General features: G+C 35.1%; 2 protein-coding genes across 10 annotated transcripts in view; one reads left to right on the top strand and one right to left on the bottom strand.

The window, feature by feature from the left end:
* The window catches only part of TMTC3 (transmembrane O-mannosyltransferase targeting cadherins 3), a 55025-nt gene extending 49793 nt beyond the window's left edge, over window positions 1-5232 (bottom strand). For 3 of the 6 annotated variants that reach the window (XR_012420475.1, XM_074007501.1, XM_005571817.5), the window contains exon 1: window positions 4399-4578. Coding sequence is in view for 1 of the 6 variants with exons in the window: in XM_045365681.3 (XP_045221616.2) it covers window positions 4607-4638 (32 nt within the window). In the remaining 5 variants the exon portion in view is untranslated. Of the gene's footprint in view, window positions 1-4398; window positions 4579-4606 lie in introns of those variants that run through there. The other 3 variants (XR_012420474.1, XM_045365681.3, XM_074007502.1) reach the window with 2 other exon arrangements.
* The window catches only part of CEP290 (centrosomal protein 290), a 95465-nt gene continuing 79603 nt past the window's right edge, over window positions 4795-20656 (top strand). For 3 of the 4 annotated variants that reach the window (XM_005571825.5, XM_045365678.3, XM_065524643.2), the window contains exons 1-11: window positions 4795-4969; window positions 5541-5669; window positions 5836-5913; window positions 7316-7385; window positions 7688-7734; window positions 10319-10462; window positions 15856-15909; window positions 16514-16534; window positions 16660-16812; window positions 17207-17389; window positions 18066-18155. In XM_005571825.5, the coding sequence (XP_005571882.3) occupies window positions 5568-5669; window positions 5836-5913; window positions 7316-7385; window positions 7688-7734; window positions 10319-10462; window positions 15856-15909; window positions 16514-16534; window positions 16660-16812; window positions 17207-17389; window positions 18066-18155 (942 nt within the window). In that variant the 5' untranslated portion in view covers window positions 4795-4969; window positions 5541-5567. Of the gene's footprint in view, window positions 4970-5003; window positions 5255-5540; window positions 5670-5835; window positions 5914-7315; window positions 7386-7687; window positions 7735-10318; window positions 10463-15855; window positions 15910-16513; window positions 16535-16659; window positions 16813-17206; window positions 17390-18065; window positions 18156-20656 lie in introns of those variants that run through there. The other variant, XM_065524644.2, reaches the window with a different exon arrangement.

The raw sequence follows: 20656 nt of genomic DNA, 5'->3' as shown, positions 1-20656 counted from the left end.
ATTCACTTGGGGTGACAAACTGTTGTTTGGTTAAATGTTCTAACTACAGGAAAGTTTAAAACTAATAGAAGAAAAAAGTAAATTAAACCTGTGGTTTCAATACTTTAAAGTTATACTTGGGAACAACGTATGTATCTAATTTTTAGAATACTTGCAATGTTTAAGATAATCTAGCATCCTGGAGACTTTGATACATTAGCTATTAAATTATTGTTAAATACATTAAAATAATTTAAAATAAATTAAATAATTAAAAATATTAAAAATATATAATATGCATAATAAAAATATTAAATTATGCATCTGATTTTTTAGAGTAATTGCAACCTTTAAGAGAATCTGTCATCCTGGAGACTTTGATATATTAGCTGTATCACTATAATTTTAAAAATATATAATAATATGTATAAGAAACATATTAAACATAATAAACATTAAACTACTATGTAATTTCTGGATTCACAACTACAGTTGAAAAGCATAATAATTTAGCTAAATACACAAATAGAATTGGAATTTTTGTAAGAACTTGAGATTTGCTATAGTTTTTAGTTTTATTTCCTAAATTTAATCAGTTCAAGTATTAAGAAAGTTTTCCTTAAGTTAGGCATCTGAAGTACTTAAAAATGAATACATTCAAAATAATTCAATTCTTTGATATATCTTTATTTGATATATATATATCTAAACATATAGGTATGTATATATTCTTCTTTAGTTGTGCCTGGGGTCACTCATGTGCTTATAGTTATCCAGTGGCTTGATTAGGGCTGGATGGCTTTTAAAGGGTAGATTTCTCAGCTTTGAAAGCTAGTCTCTGCTACTTATTATCACATTCTCTAATAGCTTAGCTTGGGCTTCTTAAATGATGATCTCAGGACAATAGGCGGGCAAGGATCAATGTACAAGCTCTTTATAAGGCTCTATTTAATGCATATTTTAAAAATTATCATTTAAGCAAGGTACATCCTGAATCAACGGGGAAGAAGTTATAAAAGGGCCAAGATAACAGAAGTGTTAATATTCCCTAAGGGAGCGTAGTATGAGAGAAAGGGAGAGAGAGCATATTATGAGCTCAGTTGTGGTGTCATCTCAGGTTACTTTCAAGAGTCACCTGCAAAGTAGAGTTGCAGGGAAGGAAGAGATTTACACAAAGGCATAGATCGAGGGGGACATGACTCACTGGGGGCCATTATTGTAAACATGTAACACATTATTCTTGTTAGTTGTGAGAACTTCTAATTTTCCTAGGCACAGAAGCAGACTCACAGATGCAGTTTAAGTGGATGGGATGACTGATTTCTGTTTGCTTACAAAAATGGGGTGTTACTATATACGTGCACAAAATCCAAGTGCAATTGGAAATGTGAAAGGAAAATAAAACTTGGGATCCCAATTCATTATGCCTAAAGAAAAAATTAGGGTAAAAGCTGAGTCATGCAAGAAACTGCCTCTCCTTTTGTTCTTAAGCAGACAGCTACAAATAAAATGTTAAATATCTCCACAGGTAGCTACTTTATGTTCACCTTATCTGAAGTGCACAGCAAGCAGACACTTGTCTTCCTTCAACATGAGGAAACTGGAAAGATTAGTAGGGAGTCAGTGTGAATTAAGTCATTAACCATGGCTTAATTTGCCATGAAAATAAGGCAAAACAAAATGTTTAGGATACACAATGAATATAAAACAGCCATGCTTTGTTTTAGAGATTGGAGAAGTAAGCTACTATGACTTTTCTTGGTAAGTCAGCAAAAATGAACTAGAAGTAACATCTAAGGAATATAAATTCATTGCTACTGAGAACAAAAGTAAGCTATTATAAAAGGTGAGGCTTTCTCATTAAGTGATTTTGGTCAGATAAAACTGATCACAAAAGCCTAGGGCAGAAAGAAGGCAGCTTCAGACAAGTGTTCTTACAACAAGGCCACTTACAAAATTGTCACATAAGTCCCATCTCTTGATGAAAACTGACAGATGCAGAAAATCTGATGAAAAATAATAGACTTCTGGTAATTTTCCTCAAAAATACACAGTGAGTTACTTAACTAGAACTTGAGTTAAATTTCCTGATTCACAGTTAGGTACAAACAGACTACAATGCATTCAAACTTAGTTGACTTGTTCAACAGAGCTGACTTGTTCACTGCTGTATCCCCAATGCCTAGCACAGGGAACAAGATAAAAAATATTGTTAGAATGAGTTAAAGAATAAAATTTAGGTAAGATTTTGCTTTTAGTTACAATTGTCACTGAGATCTAGGTTACAATCTTAGCTTCATCAATTATTACTTAACTTCTATGAACTTGTTCTTGCTTCTGAAAAATCAAAATAAAATTTACCATTAGAGACCAGGCACCTTGAGTTTATGAATGTCAGCAAGACGGTGGTGACAGTAAGGGCAGGAAAGAGTAATACAGATAACCAAAACAAAACTTATAAGTGAATACATAAAAATAAGTTGTAATGAATGAAAAAACAATAAGAAAAACAAGGTGTTACAGTAAACAGATTTCTATTATGAAAATAAACACGCAGTAGTAAGCATAGCGTATGACATAACATGTGCTCAATAACTATTAAATTTCATTCCTACCATTGTCAGAGGTATTTGAACCAGAACAACTCCATCTTGAATAGGGGCTGGGTAAAATAAAGGTGAGAACTACTGGGCTGCATTCTCAGGATATCAGTCATTCTAAGTCACAGGATGAGATAGGAGGTCGGCACAAGATATAGGTCATAAAAACTTTGCTGATAAAACAGCATGCAGTAAAGAAGCCAGCCAAATCCCATCAAAACCAAGATGGCGAGAAAGGTGAGACGTCTGGTAGTTCTCACTGCTCATTATACACTAATTATAATGCATTAGCATCCTAAAAGACACTCCCACCAGCGCTATGACAGTTTACAGATGCCATGGCAATGTGAAGAAGTTACTCTATATGGTCTAAAAAGGGGAGGAACACTCAGATCTAGGAATTGCCTACCCTCTTCCCAGAAAACTCATGAATAACCCACCCCTTGTTTATCATATAATCAAGAAATAACTATAAGAATCCTTAGTCTAGCACCTCCAATGGGGGTGTGTGCACCTCCAGTTCTTTCTTGACAAGATACAAGAGCCCTCTCCTGGGGTCTGGATCAGAACCCCTTTCCAGAAACACCATCTCATGTTAAATTATGAATTAAGAACACTGAACATGAAGAATATTTAATTCAAATTAATTGAGTAAACACGTACAAAATTAAAATATAACATTTAATAAAAACAGCAAGATTGAGGCACAAGCACTTCACAAATACTGGTTTCCCAGAATGTCTGAGGAGGTGTATAGAAGTTAAGAATACGTCCTCCAGCCAGAGAGATCTGTGTTCAATCACACTATTTAAGTTAGAGTACTTAGCTTCTCCAAACCTCAGTTTCTTAACTTAGATGGAAAATGAGGACAACGTAAGCACCTATTTCGCTGGATTGTAAGGAAGAATAAACAAGATAATGAATAGTATTTGGCATAAAATCTTTCAGAAAAGTAGTAAAATTGTCATTCCTATAAATCTAACTAATGTCTTTAAAATTTATCTCACAAAACCAGTATATTTTTATTTTGTACTGAGCTATTTATTTTACCCAAATTGGGAGTTTAAAAAGAAATTCATTACTTATTTTCGAAAGGAAAATTTACCATCAAGTATAGTAAATTTTTTTTTAAAGCAGCGTTAAAAAAAAAAAAAAAAGAAAGATGAGAAGCACTGGTACAGATAGTTGGAAATGTCATTTAGATTTAAATCTACAGCTTCTTAGGAAAGTTAGTTAGAGGTGTATCGCACTCCAGTATGGCTATGAGCAGATGAGCAAAACTTGCACAAGTAAGCGTGGTAAACACCAGAGACGGCGCTTTCATGGAAGGACACCCTAGGTAACCAAGCAAGTGACAATAGTACAGGTGAGTCCTCGGGTACCTTCTCTCTCCACCCCCGGCAGTGGCCCGGACAAGCACTAACCTCTCCTCTCTAGAGCCTTCCCTTTATACTAGCTCCACAACCATCAAGTCCCACCATCTGCGAAGGGAATGGTGCTACAGGTAAGGCTGGCGGGGTCAGAGGATGCCGAGACCTCTTGTCAATTCTTCGCTCGCCCCCAAACGAGGATCACGGCTGCGCGGCTCTCACTCTACCAAGACAGATTCTGATACTAAACAAGGCTAAAACTTTTTGTTTTTTCCTTCTTACAGAAGGCACTACCCTGGACGCCGCCTACAAACGCCTGAAGAGAAGGCAGGGTGTTTCCACTTTTTCAGAATGGGGCCAGGCCCTACGGCCCCAATAGCAGAAGCTTCTCTAACCCAGACTGCTGCCCTCAACTCCTCCTAATACGCTGACCCACAGCTCGACCTCACCTGGAAGCGGTTCCGCCAGGGGATGGCTTAGGAAAACCTCATGAAGAGCGGCCCAGCGAGTGACGCCACTAAAGCCACAGTCATGGTCTACCTCGTTCAGGCCACCAGCTCGTACGCGCCTCAGCCACTGCGCCTCCCGCCTCTCGGTCCTTCCCCGCCGCCCCGGTACCGTCGCAGCCTTCCGCGTTGCACGCCGGGAGCGCCTTACCTCCTCTTCTCAGGGACTTCAGTTCCCAGCATGCACAAACCTCAGGCACATCTGCACTCTGGGATTTGGAGTCCTCGTTCCACGCCTTCTCATCATCCTGAACACCGAGTCCTGGGACTCCGGCGGAGAATCTAAACGTAAAGCATCACCCACGGTCGTGAATTGTAGGCTCTCTTTGCATCCGGGATCTTCTTCTGGCCCCGGCGGAGTTAGGGATGGTGTCGCTTAGCAGCCGCTGCCGCTTTGGCTTCCTTGGGGACCATTTGGCTGGACCCAGAGTCCGCGTGGAACCGCGATAGGGATCTGTCCAGCTTGGTGGTTGTGGTAGTGAGGGACCTCCGCTGGTTGCCAGGCTTGGTGTAGGTGGGTGGATCCCTGTAAGCAGGATCAGCGAGTCACTCCACGCTCAGGTTCTTTAGCCTCAGGGCCCGTGTGCCGCAGCGCAGCTACCCCGTCCCTTCCAGCCTCGGGTCCGTAATCCTGCCTTACTTCGGTTCCGGTTTCCGCCGCACAACTTCACTCATTCCAATTGTTAATTTCTGCTTTTTTTTTTCCAGCCCCAATTCTGCTTCTCCAAATCAAGGATCATTGTCAGCCTTCCACAGACCCTCGCGCTTGCCAAGATTAGGGTGTTCGCGCGCGTTGTGGGTAGGCGGTGTGGAGGAAGGGACCCAGAAATCTTAGTCCTAACTTAGATTAGTGTTAGCAAGGAAGCCGTCACATTTTATTTAGCCGGTACACTCTCTGACAGTTTGTGCCGACTGCTATTTTTGATCAAGGCTATTTTGCCCACTTGTCTGTTTTGTGGCTAAGGCATAGTTCTTTGCTAACATAAGAAAGTTATAATGAAATAATCTGCAAAAAATGTAGGCTATTAGAAAACCAATAATGCTGTGTACCTTGAAAATGCTAATATCCACCTGTTTTGTTACAGAGGTGGAGCACAGTGAAAGAATTCAAGATGCCACCTAATATAAACTGGAAAGAAATAATGAAAGTTGACCCAGATGACCTGCCCCGTCAAGAAGAACTGGCAGATAATTTATTGATTTCCTTATCCAAGGTGCTTACTTGGTCAATAATAATAGATATATACATTAACTTATGATTATTAATAAAATATGAATTTTTTTTCCAGAAACAACTATTAATTGTCACAATCTGGAAGAGTTCTTATATTTTGCTTAAAGGTTATAAAATATAAAACAGTTGCTTTTCTGTTTACTTAGGTGGAAGTAAATGAGCTAAAAAGTGAAAAGCAAGAAAATGTGATACACCTTTTCAGAATTACTCAGTCACTAATGAAGGTTTGTATGTAGTAGGTTTTAACGATAGGTTTGGCTATTAGAGGAACTATAAAAATCTGTTCTTATATAAAGTAATCTTTGTGAAAATACTTGGTAATATCTACATCACCCCTCAAAAGTGCAATATATTTAAATGTAGATTAAGTATTTTAGTGTGTAAAACATTGCTAGTTTCTACTTAAAGTTTCTAAAAGGGTATGTAGGGGAAATAGAATGAGTATGTTGAAAAATAACATAAGGAAATATATCCTGAGGTCCAAATGACAAATGCAGACAATGACTGCTATAGGGATTTGTTAAGAGGGGAAGTGATCCAAGAGGTGTCAGAAGACTTCACAGAGGATGAATACTGAGGAGTAGTTTTAGGTAAGTGGAAGGTAATGCAGTGGTAAGATAGTAAGGGAATTCTAGAGCTGTTGGTTACCATAAATAAATATTGAGGATAGGAAATATGTTTATTCTTTACATTTGAGGAAATGCGGTGCAGCAAGTTTGTAGCAGGCTGTAGAGAAAACAAATCTTGGGTAGGTACTTTGAGATAGGTTCTTGAGGTCATTAAAGGTGTATTTTATGCTGTCAGCAATTGAGAAGGCAATGAAGGTTTTCGAACCACAGTTGATAGGTACAAAAATAGGCCTTAGGAAGGCAAAACTGAGTCTATTATATAGGACAAACTGAAGGAAATCGGAGCTTTGCAAACATCACATTATAGAGGAGTTTAAACCTGAAATTATGCATTAGAATAATAGCAATTGGAACAGAAAAAAAGTAGTGGAAAAACATTACAAAGAGATATGTTGCTTTACTGGATATAAGACTTGAGGACTTGAGGTAAAAGGGAGAATCAAAAATGTTTCATGCTATTAAAAATCTAGAAATTGTCGTCTTAAGTAAGAAAATTGCCTGGCATGGTGGCTCACGTCTATAATCCCAGCACTTTGGGAGGCCAAGGCAGGAGGATTGCCTGAGGCTGGGAGTTGGAGACCAGCCTGGATAATATAGTGAGACCTTGCCTCTACGAAAAAATTTGCTGAGCATGATGGCACACCAAGCATGATGGCATGCCGAGCATGATGGCACGCCGAGCATAATGGCATGCACCTGTAGTCCCAGCTACTCAGGAGACTGAGATGGGAAGATTGCTTGAGCCCAGGAGGCAGAGGTTGCAGTAAGCTGAGATTGTGCCACTGCACTCCAGCCTGGGTGACAAAGTGAGGCCCTATTTCAAAAGCGAAAAAAAAGGAGAGAAAAAATTATTTATTTATTCAACAAATATTTACTGAAAGTCTCCATGTGCCAGCCATTGCTGGCACTAATGAGCTTAATAAAACAAAATTTTTATTTTCAGTGCTTACATTCCAGTTTAAAGGCATATTGAAATAAACTTTTTTTAAATGTTTAGATGAAAGCTCAAGAAGTAGAGCTGGCTTTGGAGGAAGTAGAAAAAGCTGGAGAAGAACAAGCAAAATTTGGTAAGCACCTTGGAAAAAGTTTATTATGTTATTAAATAATGAGTTCCATTTGTTCATTAAGCTGTAGAAAATTAAATTCTATAAACTGTATATATTCAATTTATTTTTAATATATAACATTTATTTAATAATACATATTTCTAGACTCCTGTTTTATGGATCTGCCGTATAATACTTTTTGTTACCTTATAATCATGATGGACTCTTTTAAAAGAATTAATTTTGTTATTAAAATTTATGTAAAAGTTTGTTCTGTGGTAACTAATCAATTAAAACATTTGTCTTTTTTTTTTTTTTAATAGAAAATCAATTAAAAACTAAAGTAATGAAACTGGAAAATGAACTGGAGGTATGTCTTTTTGTGTTCCCTAGGATGTAATTGTCATTAATTTTATTTTGAATTGTTTTCAAATTTTAAAATTATTATTGGCTGGAAAAATGATAAGGATGATTGTAATCATGGTTATTTGTTTATTCAGTATATGTTCTACATGCCTATTATGTGCTATATATATATTGTACTAAGGATTGAGCATACGGTTGTGAACAAAATAAAAAGCAGTTAACTGCTGAATGGAGCTTACAGTCTTGGGAATTATACAGAAAGATTACTAGTAACTGAGGTGGAGGGTGGGTGGGCATTTGAGGAATAATTACCAAAGGGTGTTATAGAAGTAATTTTTGACAAAGCTGAGGGCTAAAATATGAATATATTGTTGAGGAACAAAATACATAGAGACTTCTGAGAAGGTAGGAATGTAATGCAAATGGATCAGCCTTTGAAAGGAGGAATACCCTTTTCCTTTGTGTTAGGAGAGGAGGAAGAATGGATGAGGGGAGGAAGAGTGAATGTGTATAGAAGCTTTTATGTTTGTAGGCATAATGCCTGGAAGTTGAGAGGGTGGTGATGACATCATCTGTTTAAAAGAGTGGGAAATGGTGTGGTCACATTTTAATGAAATTAGATAAAATTTGAAATCCATTGGAGAAAGGACTGGAGAGTTGGGGATCTGGAGGCAGACAGATTTGAGTTCTAGTCCTGATTCTTTTACTTGTTAACTCTCTGAACTTGGATTACCTATTGTTTTTTGATTATATATCCAGCTCCTGGGAAGATGCCAAGCACTTTGAATAAATACTTACTACATGAATTATGGAGTTGGATCAATTCTGTGTTAGTCTTTAGCTAGGCAGCTGCTATAGAATAGGAGGGTACAGTTGAAGATATTGGTAGGAAAGTGGTTGAAGCGATGATTGTGAAGTCTTAACTGAATGGATAAGAAAGTCAAGATTGGGGTTGGGTGGGCAGAAGGGTAGAGATAGAGAGGGAGAAGTCAAGGGATTAGAGTGTCCTGTGAGGTCAAAGGATAGGCATAGTGGGAATAATTGAAAGAATGTTCTGGCTGGACAAGGATCTGATGTAGGTGTGGGAGTGAGAAACTATAGTGAATTCAAGAAACAAGAAAAAAATAGATTAGAACAAAAGTTATGTGGAGATTGCTTAGGTGTACATTTGATAGACGTCTGCGGGCCACATGCTTAAATTCCCAATGCATTTTGCGGAGTTATTGGGAAGTTCGTGGCTTGCTTCTACCATGAGTAAGTAAAGATGGAGAGCAGGACATCTTGTGAGAAAGCAGCTGAAGTTTTCATAGGATGATGGAGGAATGATAGGAATGATCACCTGAAGTTGCAGGGTTGGGTAAACCTAGAAGTACCAACACCTTCTCCTGACCCTAATGTATATGGGATCTGAAAGAATGAGCACCTTCCAATTGAAAGAGTTTCAAGAGCATTAGTATCTTGAAGGATCCAAATTGCAGCTAAGCCAAGATGGAAAGGAGGATTCAGTAAAGCATCTGAGGTTGTGAAATATTAATGTATCTTGGAAGAGAACTTAAGAGAGCACAATGGAGTACTTTTTGAAGGAGAGAAAGAGTAAGAACAGTTTGGTTAGTGCAGAGGAATAACAGAACTACATGGTGAAGAAATGAATGTGAGACACGTTAGATGACCAAATGATGTGATGTTCTGGGCCATGACCTAAATTAACAAGACTGTGAGGTAAAATTGATTTAATTTACAAATCTTAAAGGTAACCAAAACCTGAGCTGTTTAATATGGTAGCACTAGCACTAACCACTTGTAGCTATTTATATTTACATTGGTTAAAATTAAAATGAAGAATTTAGTTCTTCAGTTGCAGTAGCCACACTTCAAATGCCCAAAGGTAGCTACATGTAGTGAGTGGCTACTGAACTGGACAGCACAGAGAGCATGCCCATTATGCTAGAAAGTCCTATGGGACAGCGCTGGTCTAAATAGTGCATGGTATGAGAGAAAGGGCAGGTTAAGGCACTCAGCTTCACTGACGGGGGCGGAGATTCTGTTGGTTTGTACTCCAGTTGCACTAGCCACACTTCAAATGCCCAAATGTAGCTACCTGTAGTGAGTGGCTACTGAACTGGACAGCACAGAGAGTGTCCATTATGCTAGAAAGTCCTATGGGACAGCGCTCGTCTAAATAGTGCATGGTATGAGAGAAAGGGCAGGTTAAGGCACTCAGCTTCACTGACTGGGGCAGAGATTCTGATGGTTTGTACTCAGATTCCAGATCCCTGAGGCTCAGGAACTTTTGCAGTTTAGTCTGGTTACCTGTGTCCCAGTGGTTACAACAGAATGATTAACAGTCAGTTCTTTGCAGCTCTGGGTGGCTCAGGAAAAATTTAAGGAGTTATTAGCTGTGACCTAAAGCTTAAGTAAGTTAAATTAAAAAAAAAAAAAAGTTCTTAAGCTAATAAGCTAATATGATTTTAAATATCTGCACTGAAGTATAAGGAATATTTAAAGTCAATATAATGATTTGCTTCTTGACTCATTTGAACCTCAAAATATAATGGGATTAATTTATACTTTGGGTTTATTACTTCAAGATGGCTCAGCAGTCTGCAGGTGGACGAGATACTCGGTTTTTACGTGATGAAATTCGTCAACTTGCAAAGCAATTAGAACAAAAAGATAGAGAATTGGAGGACATAGAAAAAGAGTTGGAGAAAGAGAAGAAAGTCAATGAGCAAGTAAAGCACCTTTTTTTTCCATGAATCTTCACTGTTCAAGTTACCTGGCTATTTATTATTGGTAACAATATCAATTTTTATATTGTATGTTATATTTGAAAAATGATGTTCACTTATCTCTAAGATTTTATATCACTGTTCATTTTGTCATCACCAATTTTAAAATATAATGTAACAGATACTTCTAGTGAGTATGACTTGAAGATTAATTATTTATATTCGGAGGTACATTTTTCTCAGTACATCAAACTTGTTACCTAAAATTAATGCTTTTTTCTGGAAGATTGGTATCAAGAAACCAACAGATTTTCATAAAGAAGTGATCTTTCTAGCGCCATAGTTTATTTTGGGTAAAAGTAATATTTGTTTGTTTCAGTGTATTTATATGATTAGTAGATTTGTAAATGAATCTTTTGATGATATATTCAATAATGGTTAATTAAATATCTTGTTTTTGGTTGTACCTTATTTTATGTGTGATATATATATATATACACACAGTATATATAGTTTTTGAAAAGTTGTGTTCATGTCAGTAGTTTATAAATGACATCTTTAAAATAACATTTTTAATGCATAGTTTTTATTACTTCATGTTATTCCTTGTTATAAGCTAGTAATTCTTGCAGTGTTCACTTGAATTTAGTTTTAGGAAAAAAGATTTTTTGCAGATCAACTTGTATTTCCTGGAAGAAAATTTCCTATTTTTACCTTAACTTCCTGTTTAATGTTTTATTTACTTAACATTTATTTGTTTTTTATTTCACCTGAGCTGTTAGTAAACTTAGTAAAATTTGGTGCCTACATGTGGTAGCTGTCCTGTCCCTTATACTCAGAAACATTTTCCATCTTTGTGTCCTTTAAGTCATTGTTGTGTTATATTCCATTTATTTTATTTTGTCCATTGTTCTCTCAGAAGTTGAGGGTCATACATTAAGAAAACAATGATATGCTATTTAAGATAATGTATCATAAATTGATTTGTAAGGAAAAGTATCCCCATTAATGTATCTATTTTACTCTAAAATTTTAAAGAATCATATATAAGTTAGCTATGGAAACAATGTGGTAGAGACAGTATGGATTGATGCCACTTAAATGTTAGGAACAAGCTCTTAGAGTATTATCTGTTTAATTAACTCTGCAAAACACAGCAGACCTGTGGATTTTTTAATAGTCATAAAGGATCTAGCTTATAATATTCACTGGTAGAATTGCTTAGGGGGATGTCTGTGGTTTTCTGGACTTTTGTTCCTCTATATAGACCTGTATCAGTTGACTTACCATCATTCATACCACATACCCTTAGCTAATCAGAACTACCTTGTCCATTTTTATCTTAGAGTATTATCTTTATTCATAGTCACACACAGAGAAAACTTCAATATGTGACCTGTGTTCCTTTTTGGCTGCTCAATTCCTTTAGATGAAATATGGGTATGGGTTGCTTTGGCAATTACTTCTTTGCCCTTAACCAGTCATTCAGTTTTGTTGGGTCTTTACAGCATACCAGAGACTGTGCTAGTTACTAGTGATATAGTGGGCAACTTTGTTCTGGTTCTCAAGAATATTCATAGTCAATAATAAGCATAACATAGTGATAATATGATAGGGAGATAGATAAGGTTATGTTCTGGCATACTCTGAAGAGGGATACCATAATCAGCCTTAAGGCACAGGATGTGATCTGTAAACTGAGATTTGAAATAGAGTTAGACTGGTAAGAGGAATGAGGATGTACATGGTGGTTAAGGAAAGAACATTCTGGGTAGAAGATACAGCATTTGCTAAGACCTAGAGGTAAGAGATGTTATGGAGTATTTAGGAAACTACAGTTATTCTTTTTGACTGAAATATAAGTGAAAATAGCTTTCATAGAGTTCTTACTATGTGCCAGGCACTTCCGAAGCATTAATTCATTATTGCTTATTTGATACTTACCATGTGAGATAGTTGTCATTTCTACCATGATATAGATGAAGAAATGGAGACAGAGAAAGGGTAATTGCCAATGGTTGCACAGCTTATAAATGGTAAAGGTAGGATTTGAAAACAGTCTTAACTCAAGAGTTTGTGCTATCTTGCCTACCAAGTTTTAATTCTTATGATCCTCTGGAGAGATAAGCAAGGGCCAGTTCCTGATGAATTTGATTCTTTTCCTGAAAGAAGCCAATGAAGAGTTTTGAGCACAGGACATCATGATCAGATCTATATTACTGTACTTTGTAGAGAGTGGATAGAAAAGGGCCAAGGCTAGTAAGGAGACATTTGTGTTAATTCAGGGAAGCACTAATGATGGCATTTGCCTGAGAAAGACAAGTGTGAGAGAAGTAGATGTAACTGGATGTGGTGAATGTAATTGGTTGTTGGAGGAGAGGGAGGATGGAAAGTCTGCCTAATTTTGTGGGCTGGGCCACTAACTAGGTAGATAGTGCCATTCATTAAGGAGGAACACAAGAGGAATTTGGAAAGCTTGAGATTATTTCAGTTTTGTAGATGCTGAGTTTGAGGTTCTTCTGGGCATATTCAAAAAGGGTTATTTGTGGATATGGAATTCACAAGAGACCCTGAGCAGATGATGAGGATTTATGAATCATGTGATTCATAAATCAAGTGATTATAAGGCACATCTCTGAGAAATGTCTAATAAAGCAATGAAACAGGAAGAGTGCTTCAAGGAAAAGCTCAGGAAAGGAGACACAGACTGTGACGTTTGAGAAGACAAGGGAAAAAGCATCTAGAGCATTAAATGCTTTAGCATTAAGTTCTTGACTTCTTGTAAAAATTTCCCAATTCAGAACACAGTGGGATTATTAACTTTCAATGAATAATAATAATGATAGGCAAACCTCTAAAATTTGTATTGTACTTTGTGTTTTATTGTAAACTTTCTTTAAATTTTTTATTTTGAAAAATGTCATAGCTTCATAAAGATTGTAAGAAATACACTGTTGGTGGTAATATAAATTAGTTCAACCATTGTGGAAGACTGTGGCAATTCCTCAAAGATCTAGAAGCAGAAATATCATTTGACCCAGCAATCCCATTACTGGGTATATACCCAAAAGAATATAAATCATTTTCTTATAAAGATACATGCACACATATGTTCACTGAAGCACTATTCACAATAAGAAAGGCATGGAATCAATCCAAATGCTTATCAATGATAGATTGGATAGTGAAAATGTGGAACATATACATCATAGAATACTATGCAGCCATCAAAAAGGAATGAGAGGTCAGGCATGGTGACTCATGCCTGCAACCCCAGCACTTTGGGAGGCCAAGGCAGATCACTTGAGGTCAGGAGTTCAAGACCAGCCTGGCCAGTATGGTGAAACCCCGCCTCTACAGAAAAAAAAAAAAAACAAACTTGGCATGGTACTACATGCCTGCAATCCCAGCTACTTGGGAGGCTGAGGCAGGAGAATGACTTGAAACCAGAATGCAGAGGTTGCAGTGAGCTGAGATTGCACCACTGGACTCTAGCCTTGGCAACAAAGCTAGACTTTGTCTCAAAGAAAAAAAAAAAAAGGAACAAGATCATGTCCTTTGCAGGGACATAGATGGAGGTGGAAGGCATTATCCTCAGCAAACTAACACAGGAACAGAAAACCAAACATTGCATGTTCTCACTTATAAGTAGAAGCTGAACAACGAGAATACATGGACACATGGTGAGGAACAACACACACTGGGACCTGTCAAGGGGTGAGGAGGAGGGAGAACATGAGGAAGAATAGCTAATGGATGCTGGGCTTAATACCTAGGTGATGGGTTGATCTGTGCAGCAAACCACCATCGTACACATTTACCTATGTAACAAACCTGCACGTCTTACACATGTACCCCAGAACTTAAAATAAAAGTTGATGGGAAAAAAAAAAAGAAAAACAATAACCACCCACATACCCTTCATATGGATTCACCAGTTGTTAATGTTGTGCCAACTTTGCTTTATCTTTTTGTCAGTATTTTCACACACACATATTTCTCTGTTGTTTGTTCAATCACATTGTTTGCTGAATCGCTTAAGAGCTAATTGCAGATATGATACTTTGCACTTAAATATTTCAACTTGTCTATTTGAAAAAGAAAGATGTTCTACAATGAACACAATATAATTGTCATGCTCAGGAAATTTAATATTGATTCAACACCATTATCTAGTCCATAATGAGATTTCTTCTAATGGCCCAATAATATCCTTCAGTCTCCCCACCTCCAATATCCAAAGTTCCATCAAGGATAACATACTACATTTGGTTCTTTATTATAGACTTTTAAATATTGTTGTATACTATTGTGATTCTATCATTTCCTTGAATAAAGAGGAGAACCAGAAAAATGAAAGGTCATAAGAGGAATGAGGTTTGGAGAATAGGTGAAAAAAGGCATCATAATGTTTATAATAATGTTTGCCTGTTTGGAGAAACAAGAATCACAAATGAAATCAGTTATATGTAGATAAGAAAATCCTTTATAACTTTTTGCTATTCTATTCACTGATCATTTTGCTGAGAACTCTGTATGCATTTTGTTTAACTCTTATGTCAACTTATATTAGAAAACTCAGTTATAGAGATGTTAAGTAACTCATTCATGCTTTACTAGAAATTGGTTGATGAGGGACATAAACCTAGGCCAGTATGATTTTAGATTGCTTCTTTTAACCATTGTGTTGTATTGCCTTTTATTTCTAAGTAATTTATGTTCACTGAGAGCAAATAATAGTCTGGTTATGACATAGAAAAGTGAAATATAAAGATGTTGGGCAGAAAATTATTAGGGGTTTTTTGGGGGGAGCAGATTAAGTTGTTTCTGTATTCTTTGGTTAAAGTTTGTGTGTGTGTTCTTTTTAATTCTTTAAAATGAAACTGTTTAATCTTTCTTAAATCCTTAAGTTTTGAAAATTTTGACCATTTATTTATGTGTTAGGTTGATATTAAATCCTTAATAGCTTTAACATTTTCTACTTTATTAGAGAGGATTTAAAATTTAAGTAGATAAGCTGAATACCTGGCTTTATATTAAATTACTGCTGATGGCCAGGCACAGTGGCTCACGTCTGAAATCCTAGCACTTTGGGAGGCTGAGGCGGGCGGATCACTTGAGGCCAGGAGTTCAAGACCAACCTGGCCAACACAGTGAAACCCCATCTCTACTAAAAATAAAAAAAAAATTAACCAGTTATGGTGGTGCATGCCTGTAATTCCAGCTACTTGGGAGGCTGGGGTGGGAGAATTGCTTGAACCTGGAGGCAGAGGTTGCAGTGAGCCGAGATCTCACTACTGCACTCTAGCCTAGGCAACAAAGAGAGACTTTGTCTCAAAAAAAAAAAAAAAGAAAATTCTGAATTTTATCTTATTATTATTTTTTTACTATTTTAGTTGGCTCTTCGAAATGAGGAGGCAGAAAATGAAAACAGCAAATTAAGAAGAGAGGTTGGTAAAAAATTTTAGTAGTTGTGGTGGTTCAACAAAAGTACTTGTTAAAAAAGTTTACATAAATTTATATTGTAACCAGGACTGGAGTCTTCTAAGAAACTGATGTTTTCAAACTGATTTTATGGTATGACTTTGTCTCGGGGAAATAGAAAACAAAGCAAAATGTGAGGCCATTACGTATTACCTTCATCTCAGGTCTATGCGGGTAAATCTTGTTTTTTTTTTGTTTTGTTCTATAAGCTATTCTTTGCTCGTTTTCAAATTGAATAGATGACTGAATTTCTATTCTTATTTCTCTTACCCCAGATGCTTTAAAAATGTTTTTTTATTTGTGAAATCTTATAAATTCTGATTATCATTTGGTTCTACTGAGCCAAATAATGTTTGTACATTGTTTATTCTGATAGAAATTAAGTTTCTAACATAATTGAAATATTCTTTGTTTTGGTAGATAATTAGTATTCTTACTTTCTTTGGTCATTCAAAATAATATACATCGTTTTCCTAAATTTTTCTTGTTTTCTTTAGTTTCTGATTATTATTTTTAATTATGTATTGCCTTTCTCATTTCTAATTACCGTTTTCCTGTCCTTTTCTGTAGAACAAACGTCTAAAGAAAAAGGTGAGGCTTTAAGGGTGGTGAAATCTTGGGAATTTAAAGATATGTTCTGAAAGCACTATTTAGAGGGTATAATTTTGTTATTCTGAATAGTTTCGTAATGGAATGTTGTGTTTGGTTACCTTCAGAATGAACAACTTTGTCAGGATATTATTGACTACCAGAAACAAATAGATTCACAAAAAGAAACACTTTTATCAAGAAGAGGGGAAGACAGTGACTACCGATCACAGTTGTCTAAAAAAAACTATGAGCTTGTCCAATATCTTGATGAAATTCAGGTAAAATGGCTAGAAGTCAGTTCAGAGCAATGATTCCTAAAAATTTTAATTTCATTATAATGTAAATATAATATTTAGCCCTACATGTAAATTCTTTGGTATAAATCTGTCACCATGAACTTGTAAAACATGAAATAAATTACATCTTTGAAGTAGCAACTTTTTAGCCATTCTTTTTATATTTGCCTATCTTGGTCATTAAGAACAAATGAGGTCCTTATGTACAATTTTCTTGATATTCAATTTGATTTAATTGGTCAGTGCCAATTAGTAAAGTTCTATAAAGAATTCTCTTTTTTTCTAGCAGACACTTATGGCTGCATTTAATTTTAATTTGGTTTAATTTTCAGTTTTTTAAAAATTATTTTTTAATTATAGTGTCTAACTTTTTTAGACTTTAACAGAAGCTAATGAGAAAATTGAAGTTCAGAATCAGGAAATGAGAAAAAATTTAGAAGAGTCTGTACAGGAAATGGAGAAGATGACCGATGAATATAATAGAATGAAAGCTATTGTACATCAGACAGATAATGTAATAGATCAGTTAAAGAAAGAAAACGATCATTATCGACTTCAAGTAAGAATTACTTTTAGAATAACTTATTTATTCAGACTTCATGTTATCTCATTACTGTTTATTTGACACTAGAAAGTACTTTTTCTACGATGTGAATTTTTGTCTGTCTTTTTAATTCTGTAATATGTTGTCATGTTGATATATTTGTCCATATGTGTTTCTCCAGTCCCCTCACAAACACTAATTCTTGCAATTTAGGATATATAAATGATGCTTGAATGAATGTGTAGATAGCAGTCATGTACAGCTCATAATTATGGGGTTTTCTATAAAAGACTCTTGAAAATCCTGTGGATCATAACATTTAATTTTATCTTAAAATAAATACATTATATATATATTAGAAACCAATACATTGTTCACTATGTGGATTAAAGTTGTTTAAAAGGTAGAATAATGTTTAAAAATAAAATTTTCTAGTAATGAAAGATAATTATGCAATTATAAGATGTAGAAACTATTAAATGTCACCTATAATTCCAGGATGACTTCAGTGATAAATATGCATATGTAATATCATGTATCTGTATGTATGTGTATATGTGTATATAATAAGTATGAATATGTATGTGTATGTAGGTATATTTATATATATAATGTATGTGTAAATATGCACAGGTATAAATATATATTACATCAATTTGAAACAACTCTTGAAATAACTGTTGTCTTTTAGGTACAGGAGCTTACAGATCTTCTGAAAGCAAAAAATGAAGAAGATGATCCAATTATGGTAGCTGTCAATGCAAAAGTAGAAGAATGGAAGGTATTTTTTTAATTGACATAATAACTTTTTCTTTTTGTATTTTAGGTATAAATTTTAGTCTTATTTTTGTTTAATGCCTTATACTGGTTTACAACATTTTTATTAGGGTTTTTAAACATAAGTTTATTTTATTTATTGGTTAGAAAAGCTCTAAAACTGTCCTTTTTGATCTCTAGCTCATTTGCTATTGAATGACTTCTTTCACTTCAATGAGTTGAACTTTAAACTTTTTGATAGAAGTCTAACTCCAAAATATATTTGGCAACTAAAATATATAATTCTAAATGTAATTTTAATCTTTTCACTTAACTCATAGTTACTTTGTATACATTAGTTAAATAGTTGCAGGTTTAATTTAATTTTTCTAACTGAATATCAGGTTAATCAGTGGGAATAAGAATAAGCAAAGGAATCAGAATAACTTGGGAAGCCTTTTCTAAATACACTTTTCTTCCTCACCACCACTCTCCAACCTTAACCAAATTGTCAGCCTTACCATATTAGAAGCTGGGATTGTGATATTTGTATATTTGAAAAACATCAGAGATTATTCTGAATGAATAATTCTAATTTTAAAAGCTATCACTTCTAGAGTCATTTGCTTTCTAGTAGGGTTCACATAAATCTTGTTGGCAGTTTGGAATTGGTTAGCATCTAGAAAGGTCAGATAACCTATATTTTAAACAAAAGCAGTAGCAATGGAAGTAAGGCCTATAGAATCAGTCAAGCCTCCATAAACTTTATATAAAGGGCCAGAGAGTGAATATTTTAGACCACCTGGTCTCTGCTATAACTAAACTCTGTTTATAGCATGAAAGCAATCATAGACAATATGTAAATGAGTGAGCAAGGTGGTTTTCCAGTAAAATTTTATTTACAAAAGCAGGTGGGAGGCCAGATTTGACCTGTGGGGCGTAGTCTACCAACCCCTAGAAAAAACAGTTGTCTTTACCAGATTTAATGTTGGCGGGGTAAATGGTAACATGTTATATGTATTCTGTACTGTGTTTGACTTAATATCTTTTCATAATTATTTTATATCAGTACATGTAGTATTGCTGTTCTTTTTAAAGGCTATGTAATTTTTCTTTATATACAGGTGTTTATTTGATAATTTGTGAAGTTTATGAAGTTTCCAATTTTGGGGTTAGAAACTGTTTTAATTAATATTCTTATATATGTTATTTTGCAAATGTACAAGTATATCTGTGGAATAAATTGCTGCAAGTGTAATTGTCATGTATGTTGCAAATACATTCTTCCAGTTTGTCACTTTTTTTTTTTTTTTTTTTTTGCTTTATGGCATTTTTTGCTGTGAAATATTTCTTTTTATGCTTAGTTAAATTTGTTATTTTTAAATGACTTTTGACATTTGTCATAATGAGAAAGGCTTCTGAGTATAAACTTGTTTTCTCATCTTTTCTCCTAATATCTTGTTTTTTTTGAGACAGAGTCTCACTCAATTGCTCAGGCTGGAGTGCAATGGTACAATCTCAGCTCACTGCAAATGCCACCTCCTGGGTTCAGGTGGTTCTTGTGCCTCAGCCTCCTGAGTAGCTGGGATTACAGGCATGTGCTACCATGCGCGGCTAATTTTTGTAGTTTTAGTAGACATGGGGTCACACTGTGTTGGCCAGGCTGGTCTCGAATCCCTGGCCTCAAGTGATCCTCCTGCCTTGGCCTCCCAAAGTGCTGAAATTACAGGCCGTGACTCTGCCTGGCCTTTTTTTTACATTTAAATCTTTGAAACATATAATTCATTTTGATGTAAGGAGTATAATAGGGATGCAACAGAGCTACTCTGTTGTCCAAACATCATTTATTATTTCATCTTTCTCCTGTTGAAATACAATTTCATTTTTATATATACTGCTTTTGAATTTGAATTTAATTTTGGAGTCTCTTTTATTAAATTGATTTATCTATTTTCCAGCTGTGTATACTTGTTTTAACTTTTGTATATTTTAATGTCTAAAAACATTATCATTTTTCCGCTTTTAGAATTCTTTATGAACATATTTAATGTAAATTATAGAACTGGCTTGTCCAGTTCTTAAAAAATATCTTGTGGATTTTTATTGGGTATGTGTTAAATTTATAAATTATTTTATAGATTGATTTAGGATAAACCTTTTTATGATATTTAGTCCTCCTAGCTAAAGAACACAAGATAACTTTTCTTTCATTTATTCAAGATATTTTATGCGTCTTAGTTGCATTTTAATTCATACTTCATAAAGATCATTTGTATAAAACTTTTCACAGTTGTATGGAAGTACTTCTTGTTTATAAATGAGTTTTGAAAGGTTGAAATATTTTTAAAGATTGAATTATTAAGAAAATTCAGTGTATATATTAAAATCATTTTCTATTTGAATTTCAGGTCAGATATACAAAAGGGACAAAGATTATGCCAGTAGTTGCTCATACTTTCTCACTTCAAATAACTTTTATTTTCTGTATCATAAATCTATTAATGGTGTATATTATTTATGATAATG

Source organism: Macaca fascicularis, chromosome 11 (assembly GCF_037993035.2).
Source record: "Macaca fascicularis isolate 582-1 chromosome 11, T2T-MFA8v1.1".
Taxonomy (NCBI): Eukaryota; Metazoa; Chordata; class Mammalia; order Primates; family Cercopithecidae; genus Macaca; species Macaca fascicularis.
Note: the sequence above shows the minus strand (reverse complement) of the source record. Positions and strands in the feature narration are given on the sequence as shown.